Here is a 21,266-nt window from a genome sequence, read left to right as displayed (position 1 = left end):
TTAACATATACACACTACTATATATAAAATAGATAACCAAGGGCCTCCTGTATAGTATAGGAAACTATAATAAATATTTTGTAATCACCTATAAGGGAAAAACAGTCTGAAAAAAGTTATATATGTGTATGTAACTGAATCACTTTACATGATTCCCTTTTTTCCTGTGTTTTTACTGGTATTTTCATTTTAATAACTCTATAGAATTTTATATTTGAAAGTCATTTATTGGTCATCCTATAATACTTCTTTGTTAAAAAAAGCTTCATTTACAATTATTTAAATTTTAAAAATTTGTTGCGATCATAAGCCTCTAAAGTATTAAAAAGTCTTCTGTAGTTATTACTCAATGTTTAGACATATGCAATTGATGAATACAATATATTTTATATACTTTGATAAATCTTAATTAAATACAGAAATAAAATTTTATTGGCCACCTCTCCCAAAGAGATGGATGGTGCTGTTTATTTTTATAATTAATTCATGTATTTATTAAAGAATATCACTGCTAAAATGAAGCAGACTTCAGCATCAATGCTTTTTCTCTTTTTTATTGCTATAGTTGTAACTGCTGAGAAATCGTATTCATATGGATGGGAATGGAATAATAGGATTGGCAGGTTTGCTCTCTCTTGCCCTCCAAATATAGGACACCCAGTTCAATTTAAATGTCAGATAAACAAAGAATAATCATTTTAAATGAATCCCAAACATTGCATGGAACATACTTATAATTAATTATTTCCATCTAAAATTCAAATAAATCCCAAGAGCTTTATCACAGCAGTATTATTCAATTCTTTGAACTCCTGTGTGTGTGTCAATCGCTCAGTCACTTCTGACTCTTTGCAGCCCCATGGACTGTAGCCCATCAGGCTCCTCTGTCCACAGGGTTTTCAGGCAAGAATACTGGAGTGGGTTGCCATTTCCTCCTCCAGGTGATGTTCTTGACCAAGGGATGGAACCTGCGTCCCCTGTGTCTCCTGCATTGCAGGGGGATTCTTTACCTGCTCAGCCATCAGGGAAGCCCTTGAACTCCTGAGTTATGGGCTAAAAACTATATAGTGATTGACCAAAAAAAATTTTTAATGATCTATCTATTTATAACTTAAGTCCTCCTTCAATTTTGTTAAAAGCAAAAATTGGAAGCCATGTGACCTGTAAAACATGATTTATCGCTGAGTTATTAGAGTAATTCATTAAAAAAAAAAACACTTACACTCATATTTTGAACTATCTCTTTGTTTCTGAACCCTGGGAGATACTCTGCTCAGATACTTGATGGGGGACAGGTGTGCCTTTCTTTCACAAAGTAGAATGATGACTGTGACTAGTGATACCAACCACAGGTACTGGGTCATTATGAAATGTGAGAATCTGGACATTTTAAGAAACCATCCACATTCCCACAAACGTTGCTACTGGGAACTTCATGTGTACTCTTTGTCTTAATGCATTTGTGCTGTTAGAACACCATAGACTGGGTGGCTTACAAACAATAATTATTTTTCACAGTTCGGAAGAGGCTGGGAAGTCCAAGATCCAGGTACCAGCAGATTCAGCGTCAGGTGAAAGCCTGCGTCCTGGTTCACAGATGGCTGTCTTCTTGCTATAATCCCACAAGGTAAAAGGAGTAAGGGAACTCTGGGGTCTCTCTCTCTCTTCTTTTTTTTTTTGGCTGCGCTGGGTCTTCAGTGGGCTTCCCTTATGGCTCAGCTGGTAAAGAATCTGCCTGCAATGCGGAAGACCTGCATTCTATCCTTGGGTTGGGAAGATGCCCTGGAGAAGGGAAAGGCTACCCACTCCAGTATTCTGGCCTGGAGAATTCCACGGACTGTACAGTCCAGGGGGTCTGTGCACAGGTTTTCTCTAGTTGCAGAGAGCAGGGGCTACTCTCTAGTTGCAATGCTTTGGCTTCTCATCGTGGTGGCTTCTCCTGTTGTGGAGCATAGACTCTAGAGCACACGAGCTTCATCAGTTGCAGCTCGTGGGCTCAGCTGCCCTGCAGCATGTGGAATCTTTCCGTGTCTCCTGCATTGGCAGGTGGATTTTTAACCACTGGGCCACCAGGGAAGCCCACGAATAGTGTTCTTGTCAGAAACCAGAGAGCTTGCTCTGTCTGCCTTCACACACCTAGGAAAGGCCCTGTGAGGACAGAGCAAGAGGAGGGAGCCATCAGCTGGCCAGGAAGAGAGCTCTTATCTGGAACCAAAGTAGTTGTAACAGATGACCACAAACTTAGTGGCTTAAAATAGTACATGTGTATCATTTTACGGTTCTGGGGATCAGAGTCCAAAATGGCTCCTATAGGCAAAAGTCAAGGTGTCAGTGGACCTGCATTCCTTTTGGAGGCTCTGAAAAGAACTCGTTTCCTTGTCCCTTCTAGCTCCTACAGGCCACCAGGGCTTACGGACCCTACCTCACGTCACTCCAACCTCTCCTTCCATTGTCACACTTCCTTCTCTCTAACTGCCTCCTCCCTCTTACAACGATCTTTTTGCCATGTGAGCAAGCATAGTCACAGGTTCTGAAGATTAGGACAAAGACATCTTTGGGGACCTGTTATTCTGTCCCCACACATTCTAAGGAAGAAGAATCTCCATGGATCACTGGGAAGGTCACCTATAATTGCAAAACAAAGGTTCCATCTTTTCAGTTCAGTTCAGTTGCTCAGTCGTGTCCGACTCTTTGCGACCCCATGAATCGCAGCACACAGGCCTCCCTGTCCATCACCAACTCCCGGAGTTCATTCAGACTCACGTCCATCGAGTCAGTGATGCCATCCAGCCATCTCATCCTCTGTCACCCCCTTCTCCTCCTGCCCCCAATCCCTCCCAGCCCCAAATGAACCTAGGACCAAGTTTCCCACAGCTTACCTTGGAGCAGTTGCGGGGGGTCCCTGGTGTCTGGTGAGGAAGTGGCCAGTTGGTCTTTCCCCTGTGTCTCTGCATACTCTGCCAAGGGTCTGAGGAGACCCAGAGCTCCAGAACATTGCAAGTAATTGCCACTGAGGTGCAGCTCACTGGGGAAGGGGCGAAATACACTGTTCATTAGACATTTTTTCTGCTCTGTCAGATTTAGATTTGAGGTCTTCACCTTATAAAATAATAGACCTAGTTACAAAATAATACATAAATAATAATAATAAATAATAATAGACCATGTCATAAAAAAAAAAGACCTAGTAACCGCATCAGCCGGCCAAAACGTGCATTTAGCGCAACATCCTTGATTCTCAAACATAACTAAAGGATCTTTCTGTTAAAATTAAGAAAAGAAAAACAAAATAACTAGAGGAGAAAAACATGATGAAAAACATAATAAAAAATCTAAGACCTCATGGTTAGCAGGCTGTAAGTAAGTGTTTATATAACTCAAGATGCAACAGTGGCAAGATGTGACTGGGCGGGGGTGGCGGGGAGCAGGGGACCCTCTCACCGAATGGCACTGTGGCAAACAATGGAGCCCAGCCTCGGTCCATTCTGTGGCCCCAGATCACAGTAGCGCAGACTGAGGCTTTGAAGCCTTTGGTTGTTCTCCAGGCCTGAGAGAATACTCTCAATTTCTTCATGCGTAAATCTAAAAAGAAATGATAGGAACTTTAAAATTTATGTTACCCATTGGATTATTAATGTTAAGTACTTCCAAGGCAGTGAGCAGCACTTTTGCTGGTCCTCAGTTTAGGCTTCCAGGGCTAGGGCTGGCTGTGGGGGCGGGCTGGGGTGATTGAGGGGGGCAGCCTGCATGTGGAGGAAAGGGGACCTGGAGTCTGCCTCCTGGGCAAAGAGAGCAGAGGACCGTTTGAAGTACCCATTCAAGGGAGCAGATGGAGAGCAAGTTGTGAATCCTGAAGATGAGAGAGGTGGCCCAGTTGGCAGTCTGGGAAGACTCAGTGGTACCAGGACTCTGTAAGGAGAATCCTCTTAAGCCATGTCCACAGCAGGTTCAGGAAAGTTCAACCTCTCAGCCCTCCTTGGCCCTGAGGTCTTCTTGCCTTAATCTGCACAATCTCTAGAATTTCAAAGTGGCATCATCTCATTCATGCCAGCAACAGCCTCTGTGGGTAGGTAGGGATTAGGTCAGGAAACTGAGGCCCAGCAACACGTTTGGGGAATTTGCAAAGTCAAGGCTTGAACTTTAAAATAAAGTGAGAACTTGCCTGGTGGCACAGGGCTTGCCAGGTGGCTCAGATGGTTAAGAATCTGCCTGCAACATGGGACCTGGGTTGGATCCCTGGGCTGGGAAGATCCCCTGGTGGAGAGTATGGCAACCCACTCCAGTATTCTTGCCTGGAGTATCCCATGGACAGAGGAGCCTGGCAGGCTACAGTCCATGGGGTCACAGAGTCAGACATGACTGAACGACTAAACTCATACATACTCCCTGGTGGCACAGTGGATAAGAATCCACCTGCCAATGCAAGGGACACGAGTTCAATCCCTGGTCCAGAAAGATCCCACATGCCACAGAACAACTAGTGACACCCACACGCCCAGAGCCCATGCTCTGCAGCCACCGTGATGAGAAGCCTGTGCCCATCAGTGAAGAGTAGCCCTTGCTCTCCCCAACTAGAGAAAGCCCTCACAAAAGAAATGAAGACCTAGCACAGCCAAAAATAAAAATAAATAAAAATTTAAAAAAAATGAAGTGAACAGTACTGACAGAAATAACTTGAAAATTTATAAAGGTATTCAACAAGTGATTATTGAGGACCACAGTGACTGAGGGGATGCGCTGTGTATGAGAAAGAGGGGCGTCCTGCCTGCTGGACTTCATAGTCTATCAGGGAAGACGCTGAGGGCGGAGCTCCAGTCCTCAGAGGGCAGTGACCTGCAATCTGCCCATGTTGAGGTCTCGGTGCAGACTCCCAGCTACCCAGCCCTGAGAGCTCTAGCTGGTGTCTTAGCTGCAGCAGTATTTCCACTGACAATTAAAACAAGCTGTTTCTTGAAGATGGGAGTTCCTTCTTTTTTCCCCCGCAGTGCAGGTTTCTGGGTCCAGCACAGCAACTGGAGTCTAGAGAGTCTCCTAGCAGTGGGGTTGGTTCTCCTTGGTCCATTTTGGGAACTGTGTGGCTGCTCCTGAATCACTGCATGGTGTCCCGAGGACCCTGTCCTTCTGCTGCCCTGAATTAGGAGACCCTAAGGCTCCTGGTGGCTCAGTGGTAAAGAATCTGCCTACAATGCAGGAGACATAAGAGATGTAGGTTCGATTCCTGGGTCAGGAAGGTACCCTGGAGGAGGGCATGGTAGCCCACTCCAGTATTCTTGCCTGGAGAATCCCACGGACAGAGAAGCCTTGGCAGGCTACAGTCTGTAGGTTTGCACAGAGTCAGACATGACTGAAGTGACAGCACAAGGCTCCTCCCAGCATTTCAGAAACACGGAGAATCTCCACAGAATACTGACTTTCCCCAGCTTGTGCTGATGGACTTGTTCTCTGTCACCACCAGGGCCCTAGTAAGATCCCAGTCCTTTAATCGGGTCTTTGTGTCACTGAGATACCACTTCTCAGGCATGATTTCGCAGCCCACTGGCCTTTTGAGTACAGGGCACCACCTGGCTCCATGGCAAGAGTCACAGAATCATAGACCTGGGAAGTGGAAGAGATCAGCTCATAGATCAGAGAGATGGCACAACCAACACCAGATCACATAAGCAGTTTGAAATCTTTTATGGATTGTAAATTAAGACCCCAGCAATCTAGTATCATCGATCAAAGGTGACTCTGAATCAGACACCTGAATTTACATCTAACCTCCATCCCTAAGAACCAAATGGCCTTGAACAAGCCAGTTAATCCCCCTGAGTTTTTCCTTATCTATAGTCAAGGGTTAGAAACAGTATATATCTATCATTATACATCATACATCTCTATATAATGGTATATATTTATACATATCTACTGTTGGGAGAAAAAAATGAGAAAATCCATGTACTGTGCTTGGCATGCAGAAATAACCATTAGCAGGTATTGTTATTATTCGTATTATTGACCTTGACCTTCCCTGACCATTCGGAGCCCAGCCCTCTGAAGGACTTGCTCTGCTCTTGTCTGGCACCATACCTTTCCTCCCACCTTCTCTCCTAGTGAACACTGACCATCTCTATGCAACTGCAGTTTCCCTTATCCAAACTACTGCTAAAATGTATATCAACAACTTTTGTGATATTCAGACTTTCCGCCTTGTGCTTTACATAATCAAGAGCATGTCTCCTCCCTCTATACACTGAGGACTCGCTTGGACAGTGGCAGTGCCTTAAGTACACTTATATCTTCCTTAGCAATAAGCACCATGCCTTGAACAAACTAGCCTTCAACAAATGTTTGTTGAAAGAATAAACAAATGACTAGAGGCTCTTTTTGAGAACCCTAACATTTACTAGGAACATGAACTCTAAGGAAGTTTTAGGGTGTCCTTTGCAGCAATGACTTGATTAGACACAAGGCACTAGGACATTTCCCTCCCCTGCCTTTGCTTCCCCCAGCTGCCAGCGGGGTCAGGGGTAGGCTTGGGGAACTTTGAAGGATCTGCATTCCAGACTTACTTGCAGTAGTCGAGGACGAGAACATGCAGGCTGCTGAGACTCAAAGCCTGCCCAAGCCTCCCCAGAGACCATGGATCCATCTTACAGTCAATGAGTTCCAGGGTGGTAAACGGGCAGTGGGTGTGCCCCTTCGATTCTAGAAGCAAAGCCTGAGAATGCAAGGTTAAAAGTGCAGACACAATGAAAACAAACATGATCTGTGTTTGTTCTTTTATATTCGAGTTTATTCTTCATTTAACTTTTAAACACTACTATGGTTGAATATGATCTGTGTTTTTATAAATTACTTCAAAGTCACTTATGTTAATTATTCAATATTTTGGCCTCTAAGATAACTTTCTGGTTACCCAAAGAGAAAGTGGCATGAAAACAAAATAATTTCCATTTAAAATGAAGACTCACTAGGAATTCCCTGGCTGTCCAGTGGTTAGGACTCCATGCTTTCACTGCCAAGGTTTCAATCCCTGGTTGGGGGACTAAGATCCCACAAGCCGCTTGGCATGGCAAAATAAATAAATAAATAAATATTTAAAATAAAAGATAAATGAAGACTCATTGAAGAATTGCACAGGAAACATCAAGCTTTATGATGAGAGAAAATATACGGTAGCACAATATAAGCACAAGTCTAAGGCAAGGTCATTTCTTGCTATAACAAAGGATCCCAATGATAGGGAAATTCCAAACTGATAGGAAAAAGTATTTAAAGCTAAAAAACATGAAAGCTGCCTTTTTAGCAATTAGAATTACCATGACCTGAGGATTCCCTCAGTTCAGAATTTAAGCCTGAAACTGACTTTGGTAAGGCTTGGAGCATGTAGGGTTTTGTGAGGTAATGACATGTGGGTCAGAGACAGGATTCCAAATTACAGTTTGGTTGAGAATAAAAGAGCTCTTGCAATCTTAACTACAGAGCTGGTGCCTGAGGCTTCTTTAATGAGAGAAAGTCTAGTTTGAGTGCTGGATCAGATTTCTCAAGCTGTATTTCTGACAGAGGAGGCCATGTGGCATATCCCTGCTGATGTTAACATTGGTCTGTGCAAAATAAACTCTGGACCAGGTCCTAAAGATCTCAACCAGTGGTTTGCAGGGTCACCCACCCTGCTGTGGGCAAGACCATGGCTGTCTGATAGAATTTCTCAGCAGCCTTCAGCCGACCGAGAAAGTGAAAAAGTAAAAGTGTTAGTTGCTCAGCTGTGTTCAACTCTTTGTGATCCCATGGACTATAGCCCACCAGGCTCCTCTGTCCGTGGGATTCTCCAGGTAAAAATACTGGAATGGGCAGCCATTCTCTTCTCCAGGGGATCTTCCCCACTCAGGCATCAAACTCAGGAATCTCCTGCATTGTAGGCAAATTCTTTACTGTCTGAGCCACCAGGGAAGCCTGTAGATTACCAAGAGGGCTACATTTTAAGGAACTGCTAAGGGTCACTTTCAACATGCATGAATAGCATTCTCTTTCCAATTTGAATGGACTGAGCCTCTGAATAAAAAAATAAAAAAAAACTAAAAATTCTGTTTATATATTTAAAATATCTTTTTAAAAGTTCATTTAAAAAGTATAGTAAAAGACATAAAATTTACCATTTTAATAACTTTTAAGTGTATTCACACTGCGGTGCAAGCCCCATCACCATTCCTCTCCTGAATGTTTTCCATCTGTCAAAACTGAAACTCTGTACCCATTCAACAAAAGCTCCCATCGTCCCCAGCCCCCAGCCCCTGGCAACTGCCAATTCTACTGTCTGCTCTATGAATTTGACTACTCTAGGTACCTCATATAAGTGAAATGCTATCCTTTTGTTTCTGACTTATTTCATTCACTTCAAGGTTCATCCATGTTGTAGCATGTGTCAGAATTTCCTTCCTGTTTAAGGCTGGATAATATCCCACTGTATGTATATACCATATTTTGTTTACCCATTGGTCTGTCGGTAGATACTTAGTTTGCTTCCATCTTTGGCTATTGTGAATAATACTGCTATGAACATGAGTGTATAAATATCTCTTTGAGACCCTTCTTTCAATTCCTTTGGGTACGTACTCAGAAGTGGAATTGCTGGATGACATAGTAGTTTTATTTTTAATTTTTGGAGGAGCCGCCATACTATTTTCCATAGTGGCACCATTTTACATTTCCACCAATAGTGCATAAGGGTTCCAATTTCTCTGCATCCTCATCAACACTTTATTTTCTGCTTTTCTGAACTGTAACCATCCTAGTTGACATGGAGTGGTATCTCATGGTGGTTTTGATTTGCATTTCTCTAATGATTGATTGGAGAAGGCGATGGCACCCCACTCCAGTACTCTTGTCTGGAAAATCCCATGGACGGAGGAGCCTGATAGGCTGCAGTCCATGGGGTCGTTAAGAGTTGGACACGACTGAGTGACTTCACTTTCACTTATTCTCATGCATTGGAGAAGGAAATGGCAACCCACTCCAGTGTTCTTGCCTGGAGAATCCCAGGAACAGGGGAGCCTGGTGGGCTGCCGTCTATGGGGTTGCACAGAGTCGGACATGATTGAAGTGACTTAGCAGCAGCAGCAGCAATGATTGATGGTGTTGAAAATCTTTTCAGGTTCTTCTTGGTCATTTGTATATCTTCTTCAGAGAATGTCTATTCAAGTCCTTTGACCATTTTAAAATCAGGTTGCTTATTTTTTGTTGTTGAGTTATATGAGTTCATTATATATTCTGGATATTAACCCCTTATCAGATATATGCTTTGCAATTGTTTTCTCCCTTTGCACTTGGTTGATTGTGTCCTTTGAAGCACAGAAGTTTTTTCATTTTTATGAGGTCCAATTCACTTAACGAGTGTGTGTGTGTGTTGCTTGTGCTTTTAGTGTATATCTAAGAAATCATTGCCAAATCTAACATTTTGAAGCTTTTCTTCTATGCATTTTTCTAAGAGTTTTAAACATATCTTTTTAAAATGTGTTGACAGGCAGGTTAGGGAGGAATACCCAAAGGTCAATGAATGAGAAGAAAATGACCCAGAGAGGATGCAGGGCACTGAAGCCAGCTTTCCCTTTGACAGCATCATTAAAGTAGTATATTTGAGCTTTGATTTTAATGGATCATACAGTCCAGGGGACAAGGTGAGCAGTCCAACAGGAAATCCTGAATAGAGGTGTGGCTCAAAACATAAAGTGGATTGTAGTGCTATGTCCTTAGAGTAACAAAGAATTAGAAATAAACCCCCCCCCCACTCAAAAAAAAAAAAAAAAAAAAAGAAATAAACCCAACTCTTCCCTTCCCCAAAGGATCCCAGGGAAAATGGCCCATCTCAAACTGAGTATATGGAAAAAAATACATCCCCTGAGAACTCACAAAACTAGCCTTAGCACAGGTCTGCAACTTGAATTAACATCACCAGAATGGTTCAAAGAAACCTTGAAAGTGAAAGTGTTAGTCACTCAGTAACATCTGACTCTCCATTCCATGGACTGTAGCCTGCCAGGCTTCTTTATCCATGGAATTCTCCAGGTTAGAATACTGGAGTGGGTCGTCATTCTTTTCTCCAGGGGATCTTCCCAACCCAGAGACTGAACCCAGGTCTCCTGCATTGCAGGCAGATTCTTTTCCATCTGAGCCACCAGGGAGGCCCCAAAGAAACCTTAGATTAAGAACTTAATTTTGGGACTTCCCTGGCAGTACAGTAGTTGAGACTGCATTTCCACTGCAGGGGACACAAGTTCAATCCTTGGTTGGGAAACTAATCCCAAATGCCATGTGGTACAGCCAAAAAAAAATACCAAAGGGGAAAAAAAAAGACGAATTTAACAGCTCTGAGTGTGTGGCAGAAAAAACTGTAAATCTTCTCTGGAGAGAGCTATCTGCAAATCAGAGCTCAAAGAATTGCCATAACTATTTTTTCCCCACAAAATATGAATTTACAGTAAAAAAAAAAAAAAAAAAGAAATCACAAAAGCATACAAAGGAATGTCCTTATAAGTACGAACCAGTAGAAGCAAGAGTCGGAAATGTCAGACTCCAAAATAACTCAGATTATTGAAATTATTAGACACAGATTATAAGTTTAAACATTCAGAGAAATAAGGGACCTTCAAAAAGGCTAGAAACTGGAAAAATTAGTGTTTTTTATGTTCTGTTTGAGTTTTTCTCCACTCCAGAATCATGATTCTGGTGTTGTCCTATACTATCTTCTAGAAACCTTATTGTTTTGCCTTAAATAATATATAATCCACCTGGAATTGATTCTGGGGTATGATGTGAAGTAGAAATCAAGCTTCTTTATCTCCCATATTGTGTATTTTAGCTTATCTCTTTGTCCTCAGTGAAAGGATTTACCTGAATTATCTGATTTGCTCTTGCCAGAAGTAAAGTCCTATATATAACTTATGACTCACTATAAAGGAAGTTCAATATAAAAAGTGATAATATTTAATCTATAAGTGTATTTTCAGCAAACCATCATTCAAGAATGAAGGCTATGTGTTATACAATAGCAGTCAAAATTAATAAACATGGAGAAATCTTGACAAGATAATGTGAGTAAAAGAGGAAGTCATAAAACCACACACAAAGTACAATTCACGTAGGTAAGTAAAAACATACATGCATATGTGATAAAAGCATAAAAACATGCATGGGGTTGATACACGTCAACTCTAGGCTAGTGGTACCTCTGGGAAGTAGATGGGGAGAAGAAGAAAGATGGCACTTTACCTCTTGTATTTGTAAATATCTTCAATATCCATTCCTTAAAAAGTATGTTATGCAACGATGAGTACATAGATGTCAGTTCTATTATTTTTTGCACTTTTATATGTCTGAAATATTTCACTAAAAATACTTTAAAAAAAGAATACTTTGGAGCATATCAGTCAACAACCAAATAAACTATAGCTGGAACACATGATAATATGCTTACATTCAATTTTAAGGTTAAATGGTGAGCTATTTTTAAAATGCATGACTCACAAGTCTGGCGATCTCTTGGTTGCTCAGTTGAAAGCCCCAGATACAGATCTCTCTCCCCAGCATGTAACACTCATCCCGAACAGTCATGAGCAAAGGTTCCAAGGAAATTGGTAGGATGCCTGGCGGGGAGTCATCAGGTCTTACCAGCACAAACTAGAATGTTAAAAAAACTACAGGTGGGCATCATAAACGGAGGTTCATGTATCCAAATATGTAGAGAAAGAATATCATCATTAGACAACATTAGAAGGACATTACTTATTAACTTTGGATCAAGTGTGCATTGGGGTGATAGTTCAACACAAACTTAGGGAGTTCCTGCCTAAGCTTCATGAAAAGTCCCACAAAGCAGAGATTTTTCCGGCAGGTTACTGTCCATAACTGGATCAGGAAATCAATTTAGTGGGTTGTTACCAGCTTTTTCTTTATTTCTTTAATGAAACAGAAAAGAAGGGAAATTATCTGAGTATATAAGGATCTGAGTATGCAGTAAGGAATAACTGTCTCATGACACTTTTATTTTAGTGACGTTCAAAATCAAAATGGAGACCCAACCAAAGCAACCCAACATAAACAGCTCTTAGGGTCATACTGATTCCAGTACTTATATACTGGGTCATAATGTTAATTATATTTCTGATGGTGATTGTAATTAAAAATATTTGGAAAATACTGCTGACATGATTATACATTTGAATAAAATTTATGATTAACCCTATGATTAAAGTAGCGCAGCCTAATTATAAAACTACAACAGGAAAAAATGAATTAGGCCAATGCAGGAGACACGGGAGACGGGTTTGATCCCTGGGTCAGGAAGATCCCCCGGAGGAGGGCATTGTAACCCATTCCAGTATTCCTGCCTGGAGAATCCCATGGACAGAGGAGCCTGGTGGGCTACAGTCCATGGAATTGCAGAGTCTGACACGACTAAAGCGACTGAGCATGCGCAGGAGCGCAGGTCGGGAAGAGGAGAAGCGGAGAGTGAAAGCCTGAAGGAACATAGTGGGGGCGTGCAGCTGCCCTGAGAATGGGAGTTCAGAAAGAGAGAGAGATTTAGACAGGAACTGTGTGAGGGTCTCTCCGTGGAGGGTGCAATGTAATCATCCTCCCAACCCCAGAAACATTCAGGAAAAATATGGGTGGAATGGATTTGTGTCAAAGTCTTAAGTAATGATATTTAAAGTACCCATCTCTATCTAATTATTTTGTTTAATTTGTTGTCTTGCTTAACACTCAGCATTTTATGAAATCAGTAGGTATGTGGTTATTAAAACACAGACTGTCTTTCTGGGCTGGTGATAGAGAAGCTGTGAAGCTGGATCGTCCGTCTTTGGGTGCCAGGCTTCCCCTTCTGGTCTCTCAGGAGCCCCTTCCTGAGCTGACCACTTAGGCTGGCCTCTCTTCCTCCCCGCTGACATTCAACTAGTAGATTTAATCTCAGAAAAGATGTGACATCAGGTTTTTTCCCCCTGAAATCCAAATGATATGCTCTTTTACTCCAAGTGAGATGGGAGGGGTTGTGGGTATTTGCAGGTCTGGCCTGATGGCTTGGACGCATCTGCTGTCAAGACAACGAGATATTTTGGAGGATCGGGAGTGCCGGGGAGGGAGGTTCTGCAATGATGACAAAAGGGATGCTTTCGAGCTCGACTCTCCAGACATAGAGTGGGAGGAGGGGCAGGCTGGCCGTGCCAGAGATGAAGCGGGGTGAGAACAGGCAGAGATGCTCAGGATGAAGGAAGGGAACGGGGCGGACTGGGAGAGAGGGGTGGGAAGGTAGGAGGATCGCCGAGCAGACTTTGGTGCCAGAGTCAGGCTCTGGATGGCATGCAGGCAGGAACGCAGAGCGGACGACCCCACCAATTCTGGGCTTGAAGGGATTGAGGATCCATGTTCCTTGGTTCCTTGAGAGGATACACTCACCTTCCTGAGAATCCGTTCATGGTTGATGCTGGCTTTCAAGTCCCTTTTGATGGCTGGACACACAGACGTCTGAGTCTGTACACAACGCTTCTCGTATGTTTTCAGGAACTTTTGAAGAGTGGAAACAATGGGCAGGGGTGCTCCTTTAGTTTTTTGTTTTTCTTGCTTTTCTCTTGGCATTGTTTCATAGTGTTAGATTCCACTTGGATTCTGAAAACTGTAACTTGCCCTGAAACCCAACACACAGATATCTTTTTAAGGAGGAGATCACACCTTCCTCACTAAAAATGAGCAAATATTGCTGCACATCTCTGAAAATCGTAAAGTACTTCACTAATCTTAAAATGAGAGTGGAGAATCAGAGCAGAAAATTTCAATTTGCAAGCACTCTACTCATGGAAATGGATTCTTTCTTTTAGATTGTTTAAAACGGGGGAAGTTCATGGAATTTAATTATAAAGGAACACAATTAACATTAATAGTGGGCTCTAAATACTTCCATGTTCCTATTGATTTAAAAGTGGCATAATTTTCTTTTAGACATAATTCGTGCCAGGCAGTAATTATAGTGGTTAAGAATGTGGGCTTTGGAAGGTAACAGACTTGGATTTTAGTCTTATCTCCACTACTTGATTTACTGTGTGGCCTTAGAGAAATTATAAACTCTTCAAGCCTCCATTTCCCAATCTGTAAAATGGATGATGGTTGTCATAAAGGTTAAATGAGATGAGTTTATAAAGCACTATATAATGCCTGGCATGTAGTGATGAGGAAACATTTTTATTATTGCTGATGTTATTATTATTACTGATGTTATTTTTATTCTGCTGGCTGCAAGAATCAGTTCTAATTTTTGTCAGTAGGACTGCTGGATTATATGGAATTTTTAATTTTTTTAAGGAACCTCTATGCTGTTTTCCATAGTGGCTGTACCAATTTACATTCCCACCAACAGTGTAAGAGGGTTCCCTTTTCTCCACACCTTCTCTATCACTTATTAATTTGTAGCACAAATTTTTGTTTTATATATTTTGGCACTATGGTATTAATACTGCTGCTGCTGCTGCTAAGTTGCTTCAGTCGTGTCCGACTCTGTGCGACCCCATAGACGGCAGCCCACCAGGCTCCCCCATCCCTGGGATTCTCCAGGCAAGAACACTGGAGTGGGTACTTACAAATTTAGAACTGATAAATTTTCCTAGGAGATGTACTCTTTTGACATTACTTAACATCCCTTTTTGTCTCTAGAAATGCTTCATGTCTCAGAGTCACAGATCCCAAAATATACTGAGATGCATGGAGGCACTGCACACTTATAGGGCACTTGGGGATATTTTAAATTTTCAAGGGAAAGTTAGCGTCATCTGTTAGATGCCATATGAACTACTGGGGGTAGTTCACATTTTCAATTTAGGTCACACTTGCATTAGTATCCTATTGCTAGAAATTAGCCCATCACAAGTGAAAAATATTCTAAAAAGGGAGAGTAAACCCAGTAGAATGTAGAGACACAGGTACTGGGGTAAGGGAAAATCATATTCTTAATAGCTCTGGTTGGGACTTTATCTAATCCATGTAAGCCATCACTAGGCTGACCAACTGTCTCAGGACTTTAAGTGCTAAAACCAGGAAAATACTGGGCAAACCAAAATGGCTCTTCACCCTACCACTCACCTGACCCATGGCCAGCACCCAGGTGTAGCTCCAGCATTCTGCTTATAGCTCTGCTCCAGCAGCTCCTGCAGAGCAGCTACCCCAAACCTACTTTTCATCTTGGGGCTGGTCTAACTTCTTCTTTTACATGGAAAAAAATGAGGCCCAGGAAGGGAGAGAAGGGATTTGCTCTGGCTGAAAACAGAACTGAGCGTACTGATTCCCAAGATCATTAAAAAAATTTTATTGGCATATAGTTGCTTTACAAAGTTGTGTTAGTTTCTACTGTACAGCAAAGTGAATCACGTTCAATCATATATATATATATATATATATATATATATATCTCTCCCCTCTTTTTTGGATTAGGAAATCCCATTTAGGTTACCACCAGGCACTGAGTTCCCTGTGCCATACAGTAGGTTCTCGTTATTTATTTTATTTTATACATAGTAGTGTATATACGTCTGTCAGGAAGCACTTAACAGGAGGCTTCCTGTGTGCTGTTTTGGATCTGTCAGGAATTCTCTGTTCCTTATTAATTCCTGAATATTCAGGAATTAAGAGGAGAGGCAAGCCTCTCCTGGGGGCTGAGGAATCCAGGCATTTCCTTCATTAGTTTTTCCATACGGTGATAAGTATCCTCTTCCTTTTTATGAACCATATGGTAAAAGTGATTATTTACAACTCTCTCTCTCTTTAATATGGATCGCCTATGTTTTGTAAGTCTGCAATTTTAATCTTTATCTTTGCAGAGAATAACTACAGTATATATGCCCACACCATGTTGATTAAAACACCTTTGCTCCAACAGAGCTTTGGTCCCTGTGTCTTGCTTTCTCTCTCTCTCTCTCTCAGGCTATTTCTTTGGAGAGCAGAGGTCCTCTGTGTTCACTTTCCGGCCCGGGCTTCTAAGACTCTCTCGAGAAGGCGCTCTGTGCTTTCACCCCATTGAGAAGGTGCCTGAGGCCTTTGTGAACAGAGCAAGCCCCGTGCAGGGGCTTTATTGGCTTTCTGCATGAACCAAGAAATCAGTTCAGTTCAGTTCAGTCGCTCAGTCGTGTGCGACTCTTTGCGATTCCATGAATCGCAGCATGCCAGGCCTCCCTGTTCATCACCATCTTCTGGAGTTCACTCAGATTCATGTCCATCAAGTCAGTGATGCCATCCAGCCATCTCATTCTCGGTCGTCCCCTTCTCCTCCTGCCCCCAACCCCTCCCAGCATCAGTCTTTTCCAATGAGTCAACTCTTCGCATGAGGTGGCCAAAGTACTGGAGTTTCAGCTTTAGCATCATTCCTTCCAAAGAAATCCCAGGGTTGATCTCCTTCAGAATGGACTGGTTGGATCTCCTTGCAGTCCAAGGGACTCTCAAGAGTCTTCTCCAACACCACAGTTCAAACGCATCAATTCTTCGCCGTTCAGCCTTCTTCACAGTCCAACTCTCACATCCATACATGACCACTGGAAAAACCATAGCTTTGACTAGACGTATCTTAGTCGGCAAAGTAATATCTCTGCTTTTGAATATGCTATCTAGGTTGATCATAGCTTTCCTTCCAAGGAGTAAGCGTCTTTTAATTTCATGGCTGCAGTCACCATCTGCAGTGATTTTGGAGCGCAAAAAAATAAAGTCTGATACTGTTTCCACTGTTTCCCCATCTATTTCCCATGAAGTGATAGGACCGGATACCATGATCTTCGTTTTCTGAATGTTGAGCTTTAAGCCAACTTTTTCACTCTCCTCTTTCACTTTCATCAAGAGGCTTCTTTCTCTCTCCTTTACTTTCTTATTGGTCGACTCCAGACCACCAGGTTCCAGCCAGTGATTCAGCAGTAAAGTATATTCCTGCAATGCAAGAGCCGCAGGAGACTTAGGTTCGATCCCTGGGTTAGGAAATTCCCCTGGAGGAGGGTATGGCTACCCATTCCAGTATTCTTGCCTGGAGAATCCCATGGACAGAGGAATCTGGCAGGGTATAGTCCATGGGGTTATAAGAGTCAGACATGACTGAAGTGACTTAGCATGCATGCAGTGTATATATGTCAATCCCAATCTCCCAATTCATCCCACCTCCCTTTCCCCCTTGGTATCTACACATTTGTTCTCTACTTCTGCTTTGTAAATAAGAAGGTTTATAACAATTTCTTCGAATTCCCCACGCATAAATACATGGTATTTGTTTTTCTCTTTCTGACCTACTTCACTCTGGATGACAGTCTCTAGGTCCATCCATGCTAAGACCATTTTTTTTTTTTAAGACCATTTTTGGAAAGCATCTCGAGGGCTGCTTGTGTGTGACAGCATTGTGTGTGAAGTCGCTCAGTCGTGTCCGACTCTTTGCGACCCTATGGACTGTAGCCCACCAGGCTCCTCTGTCCATGGGATTCTCCAAGCAAGAATACTGGAGTGGGTTGCCATTTCCTTCTCCAGGGGATCTTCCCAACCCAGGGATCGAACCCGGGTCTCCTGCTTTGCAGGCAGATGCTTTATCCTCTGAGCCACCAGGGAAGCCTATCATCAGGCAATTGGCAAACACTGCATAGCACCATGGGAGACTGTGTGGGTGGGGAGGGGGTGGCCCAGGTCACCGGAACAGGTTTTAATCCTGTTTCTGTCCATTACTAGCAGGGTGATCGTGGGTAATCAACTTCTCTTCCTTGAACCTCATTTTCTTCATCTGTAAACATGGTGGGAATATTAACTCTTTGACATTTGTGAGGATTATATGAGATAACAACTGTAAAGATTTTTTCATCAGTAAGATGGAGATGATGGTGACAAAGAAGGGTTATGAGGAATAATGAGTTAGTACACGACAAATGCTGAGAACAGAACCTGACACGAAGCAGAAGCTAAGCAGGGAACCTGAGGCATACTGAGTTTATGTGCTTTGCCTAAGGGCAGACACTGCTAAATGGTGTAGTTGGGATTCAAATTTAGACAATCTAGATCCACAGCCCCAATTTGTAACCACTTGTACCATTTGTTAGAAACTGTTAACGAATTGAATGTTTTCACCTTCCCTCCCCCTCAAATTCAAATGGTGAATCCCCAGTGTGATGATATGGGTCCTTTGGAAGGTAATTATGGGTAGATAAAGTCATGAGGGTGGGGCCCTAATGATGGGATTAAGAAGAGACACCAGAGCTCATCTCCAACCCATCCACCCCCAAGCTGTTGAATCGGCCATCACCTACAAACCAAGGGGGGCTGCCCTGGTGGCTCAGATGGTTAAGAATCTGCCTGCAATGCAGAAGACATGGGTTCAATCCCTCACCTGGAGAAGGGAATGGCTATTCACTCCAGTATTCTTGCCTGGAGAATTCCATGGACAGAGGAGCCCTGTGATCATGGGGTCACAAAGAGTCAGACACAATTGAGCGACTAACACTTTCTTTCCTTTACAAACCAAGAGAACAGGCTTCAAAATGAAATCTATCTTATTAGTATTTTCATCTTGGATTTCCCAGCCTCTAGAACTGTGAAAAACAGATTTCTGCTGTCATTGGTATTCTATTATGGAAATGGCAATCCACTCCAGTACTATTGCCTGGAAAATCCCATAGACAGAGGAGCCTGGTAGGCTGCAGTCCATGGGGTCTCAAAGAGTCAGACACAACTGAATGACTTCACTTCAAGCTGACTAAGATGGTACTATCCAATATTGTTTGTTCAGTTGCCAAGTCATGTGTGACTCTTTGTGACCCCAGGGACTGCAGCATGCCAGGCTTGCCTAGCCCTTACCATTTCCAGAGTTTGCCCAAGTTCATGTCCATTTAATCGATGATGCCATCCAACTGTCTCATCCTCTGTCACACTCTTCTCCTTCTGTCTTCAATCTTTCTCAGCATCAGGGTCTTTTCTAAATGAGTCCACTCTTTGCATCAGGTGGCCAAAGTATTGGAGCTTCAGCTTCAGCATCAGTATTTCCAATAAGCACTCAGAATTGATTTCCTTTACGATTGACTGGTTTGATCTGCTTGATGTGCACGGGACTCTCAAAAGTTTTCTCCAGCACCACAGTTTGAAAGCATCAATTCTTCGGCATTCAGCCTTCTTTATGGTCCAACTCACATCTGTACATGACTAGCCTTGACTGGATTTTGTCAGCAAAGTAATGTCTGCGTTTTAACCCACTGTCTAGGTTTGTCATAGCTTTCCTGCCAAGAAGCAATCATCTTCTAATTTCATGGCTGTGGTCACCATCTGCAGTGATTTCAAAGCCTAAGAGGAGGAAATCTCTCACTGCTTCCACCTTTTCCCCTTCTATTTGCCATGAAGTGATGAGACTGGGTGCCATGATCTTAGTTTTTTTAATATCAAAATTTAAGCTGATTTTTTCACTCTACTCTTTCACCCTCATCAAGAGGCTCTTTAGTTTCTCTTCTGCTATTAGAGTGGTTTCATCTCATACCTGAGGTTGTTTTTATTTCTCTAGGCAATCTTGATTCAAGCTTGTAATTAGGGGAGGGAATGGCAAACCACTCCAGCATACTTACCATGAGAACCCCACTATACAGTACTACTGTTCACAATATCAAGTATTTCTCATGAGCCTCTTCTGGGTATATACACATATATTCGATAAATATTCTACTTAGACCCTCTTAAATCTTGAGTTTTTCACTTTCTATTTTAGTATGAGTATTTCTTTCTGTCATTTCTATAAGTGTGTGGCCCAGGTTAGCAATTACCTAGGTGATTGGCTGGTATGTTAATGAATATTTATTGGAGTTTTCGGGAGTGGATACCCATGGATGCTAGATTTTCTCATCTTGTCTGATTGTGATTCTCCTGGAAATGAAAAGTGGGGATCGGGGTGAGCGGGTGAGAGTAGGGGCCTGAGGGTTTTGCTGTCTGGAGAACAGTTCTGAGTTCCCTGCCCACCCAGCTCCAGCAGCGTCTGGCCGGGCGACTACATGGGAGGCCTGGAGGGGCTGCCTTTTCCTGCCTTCTTCAAAACCCCTGATGCATATAACAGTTTCAAAAGATCCCGGAAAGAATTTCCACTACCCACCCTGGGGATGTCTGGGTCGGGGAGGCCTGTGTCCCTGGGGCGCGGGAGGCGCAAACCAAGCGCGACCTCCACCGAGTCCAGGTCCCAGCCTGCCTGGAGGACCTAATCACGGTTCGGAGTGCCGGAGCAACCTCGCCCTCACCCCGCACGCTCCTGGCACCTGGCCCGCGCCCCGCTCTCACTCACGCGCCGGCTCCCTGCCTCCCTCCACCGCCGCCGGGTGGCTTCCCGCGTCCGGTGTGCACCATGGAGACGGCTGCCCGGGGGCGGTAGCGGCTAGGGGCGGAGGCCGGAGGAAGTTGGTGACCCGCGGGGGCCAGAGCGCCAGGAGGAGAGGAGGAACAACAGGAGGAGGGAAAGAGGAGCAGCAGGAAAGAGCGTTCCACGGTTCGCGGGGGCTCTACCCGGGACCGGGAGAACTCCAGGTGCCCTTGCTGCGGATCTGGGTCCTGGCAGCTGATGGCCCTGCAAGGGACGAGGTCTAGGAGGGGGCAGAGCAGGGGACCCGTGTCTCTGGTTATCAATGGGGCACTGGGGGCGAGGAGCAGAGGTCTCCAAAGAGTAGATGCCTCGGCCTATTTCCTGCCCAGGCCGTGTCAGCTGTGGACCGTACCGGAGCCCCTAACTGGGTTTTTCAAAGAAACCGAGTTATAAATGGTGGTTACCGCCCACAGCAATAAGCAGAAACCAAGGTGAGAGGACTCGCCTGCGCACTAGCGAGGTTTCCTTTTGCGGCATTTTGTCTCCCCGCTCGCAGGAGGAAGGGGGCGCCAGGATAAAGGAGGCCGCTCAGGGGCTGGGCCTGGGAGTTTTTCTGGGGAAAATGGAGGACAGAGGTGCAAAGCAGTTGGAGCTTTGGGAAGAAGTGGTTGGGGGAGGAAAACGGATTTTTTTTTTTTTTTTCTTTTTGGTTGTGCTGTATAACTTGCGGTATCTTCCCCTACCAGGGATTGAACCCATGTTCTCTGCAGTAGAAGCATGGAATCCTAACCACTGGACTGCCAGGAAAGTCCCTGAAAAGAGATTTTTAAGATTTCTTGCTGTGGGCAGTGGCTTTGGGGCTTACAAATTTAAGGCCCCCAAAGATATCTATGCCCCAATCCTGGAAACCTATGAATATGGTACCTTACATGGCAAAAGGGACTTTGTAGATGTGATTAAGGTT

The 21,266-nt window shown here is 43.5% G+C and overlaps 1 protein-coding gene across 3 annotated transcripts in view; it reads right to left on the bottom strand.

Moving 5' to 3' along the window:
* The window catches only part of LOC120858072, a 58,644-nt gene extending 38,286 nt beyond the window's left edge, over positions 1 to 20,358 (bottom strand). Inside the window, exons 1-6 of one of the 3 annotated variants that reach the window (XM_040233944.1) lie at positions 20,284 to 20,358; positions 13,429 to 13,657; positions 11,503 to 11,655; positions 6,552 to 6,700; positions 3,442 to 3,582; positions 2,880 to 3,025 (exon numbers count right to left, since the gene is read on the bottom strand). In XM_040233944.1, the coding sequence (XP_040089878.1) occupies positions 2,880 to 3,025; positions 3,442 to 3,582; positions 6,552 to 6,700; positions 11,503 to 11,655; positions 13,429 to 13,608 (769 nt within the window). In that variant the 5' untranslated portion in view covers positions 13,609 to 13,657; positions 20,284 to 20,358. Of the gene's footprint in view, positions 1 to 2,879; positions 3,026 to 3,441; positions 3,583 to 6,551; positions 6,701 to 11,502; positions 11,656 to 13,428; positions 13,658 to 19,778; positions 20,070 to 20,283 lie in introns of those variants that run through there. The other 2 variants (XM_040233948.1, XM_040233953.1) reach the window with 2 other exon arrangements.
* Between the last annotated feature and the right edge of the window lie 908 nt (positions 20,359 to 21,266).

This window comes from Oryx dammah, unplaced genomic scaffold, assembly GCF_014754425.2.
Source record: "Oryx dammah isolate SB20612 unplaced genomic scaffold, SCBI_Odam_1.1 HiC_scaffold_2, whole genome shotgun sequence".
In the NCBI taxonomy this organism is placed as follows: domain Eukaryota; kingdom Metazoa; phylum Chordata; class Mammalia; order Artiodactyla; family Bovidae; genus Oryx; species Oryx dammah.
This window is presented reverse-complemented; position numbering and strand designations above follow the sequence as displayed.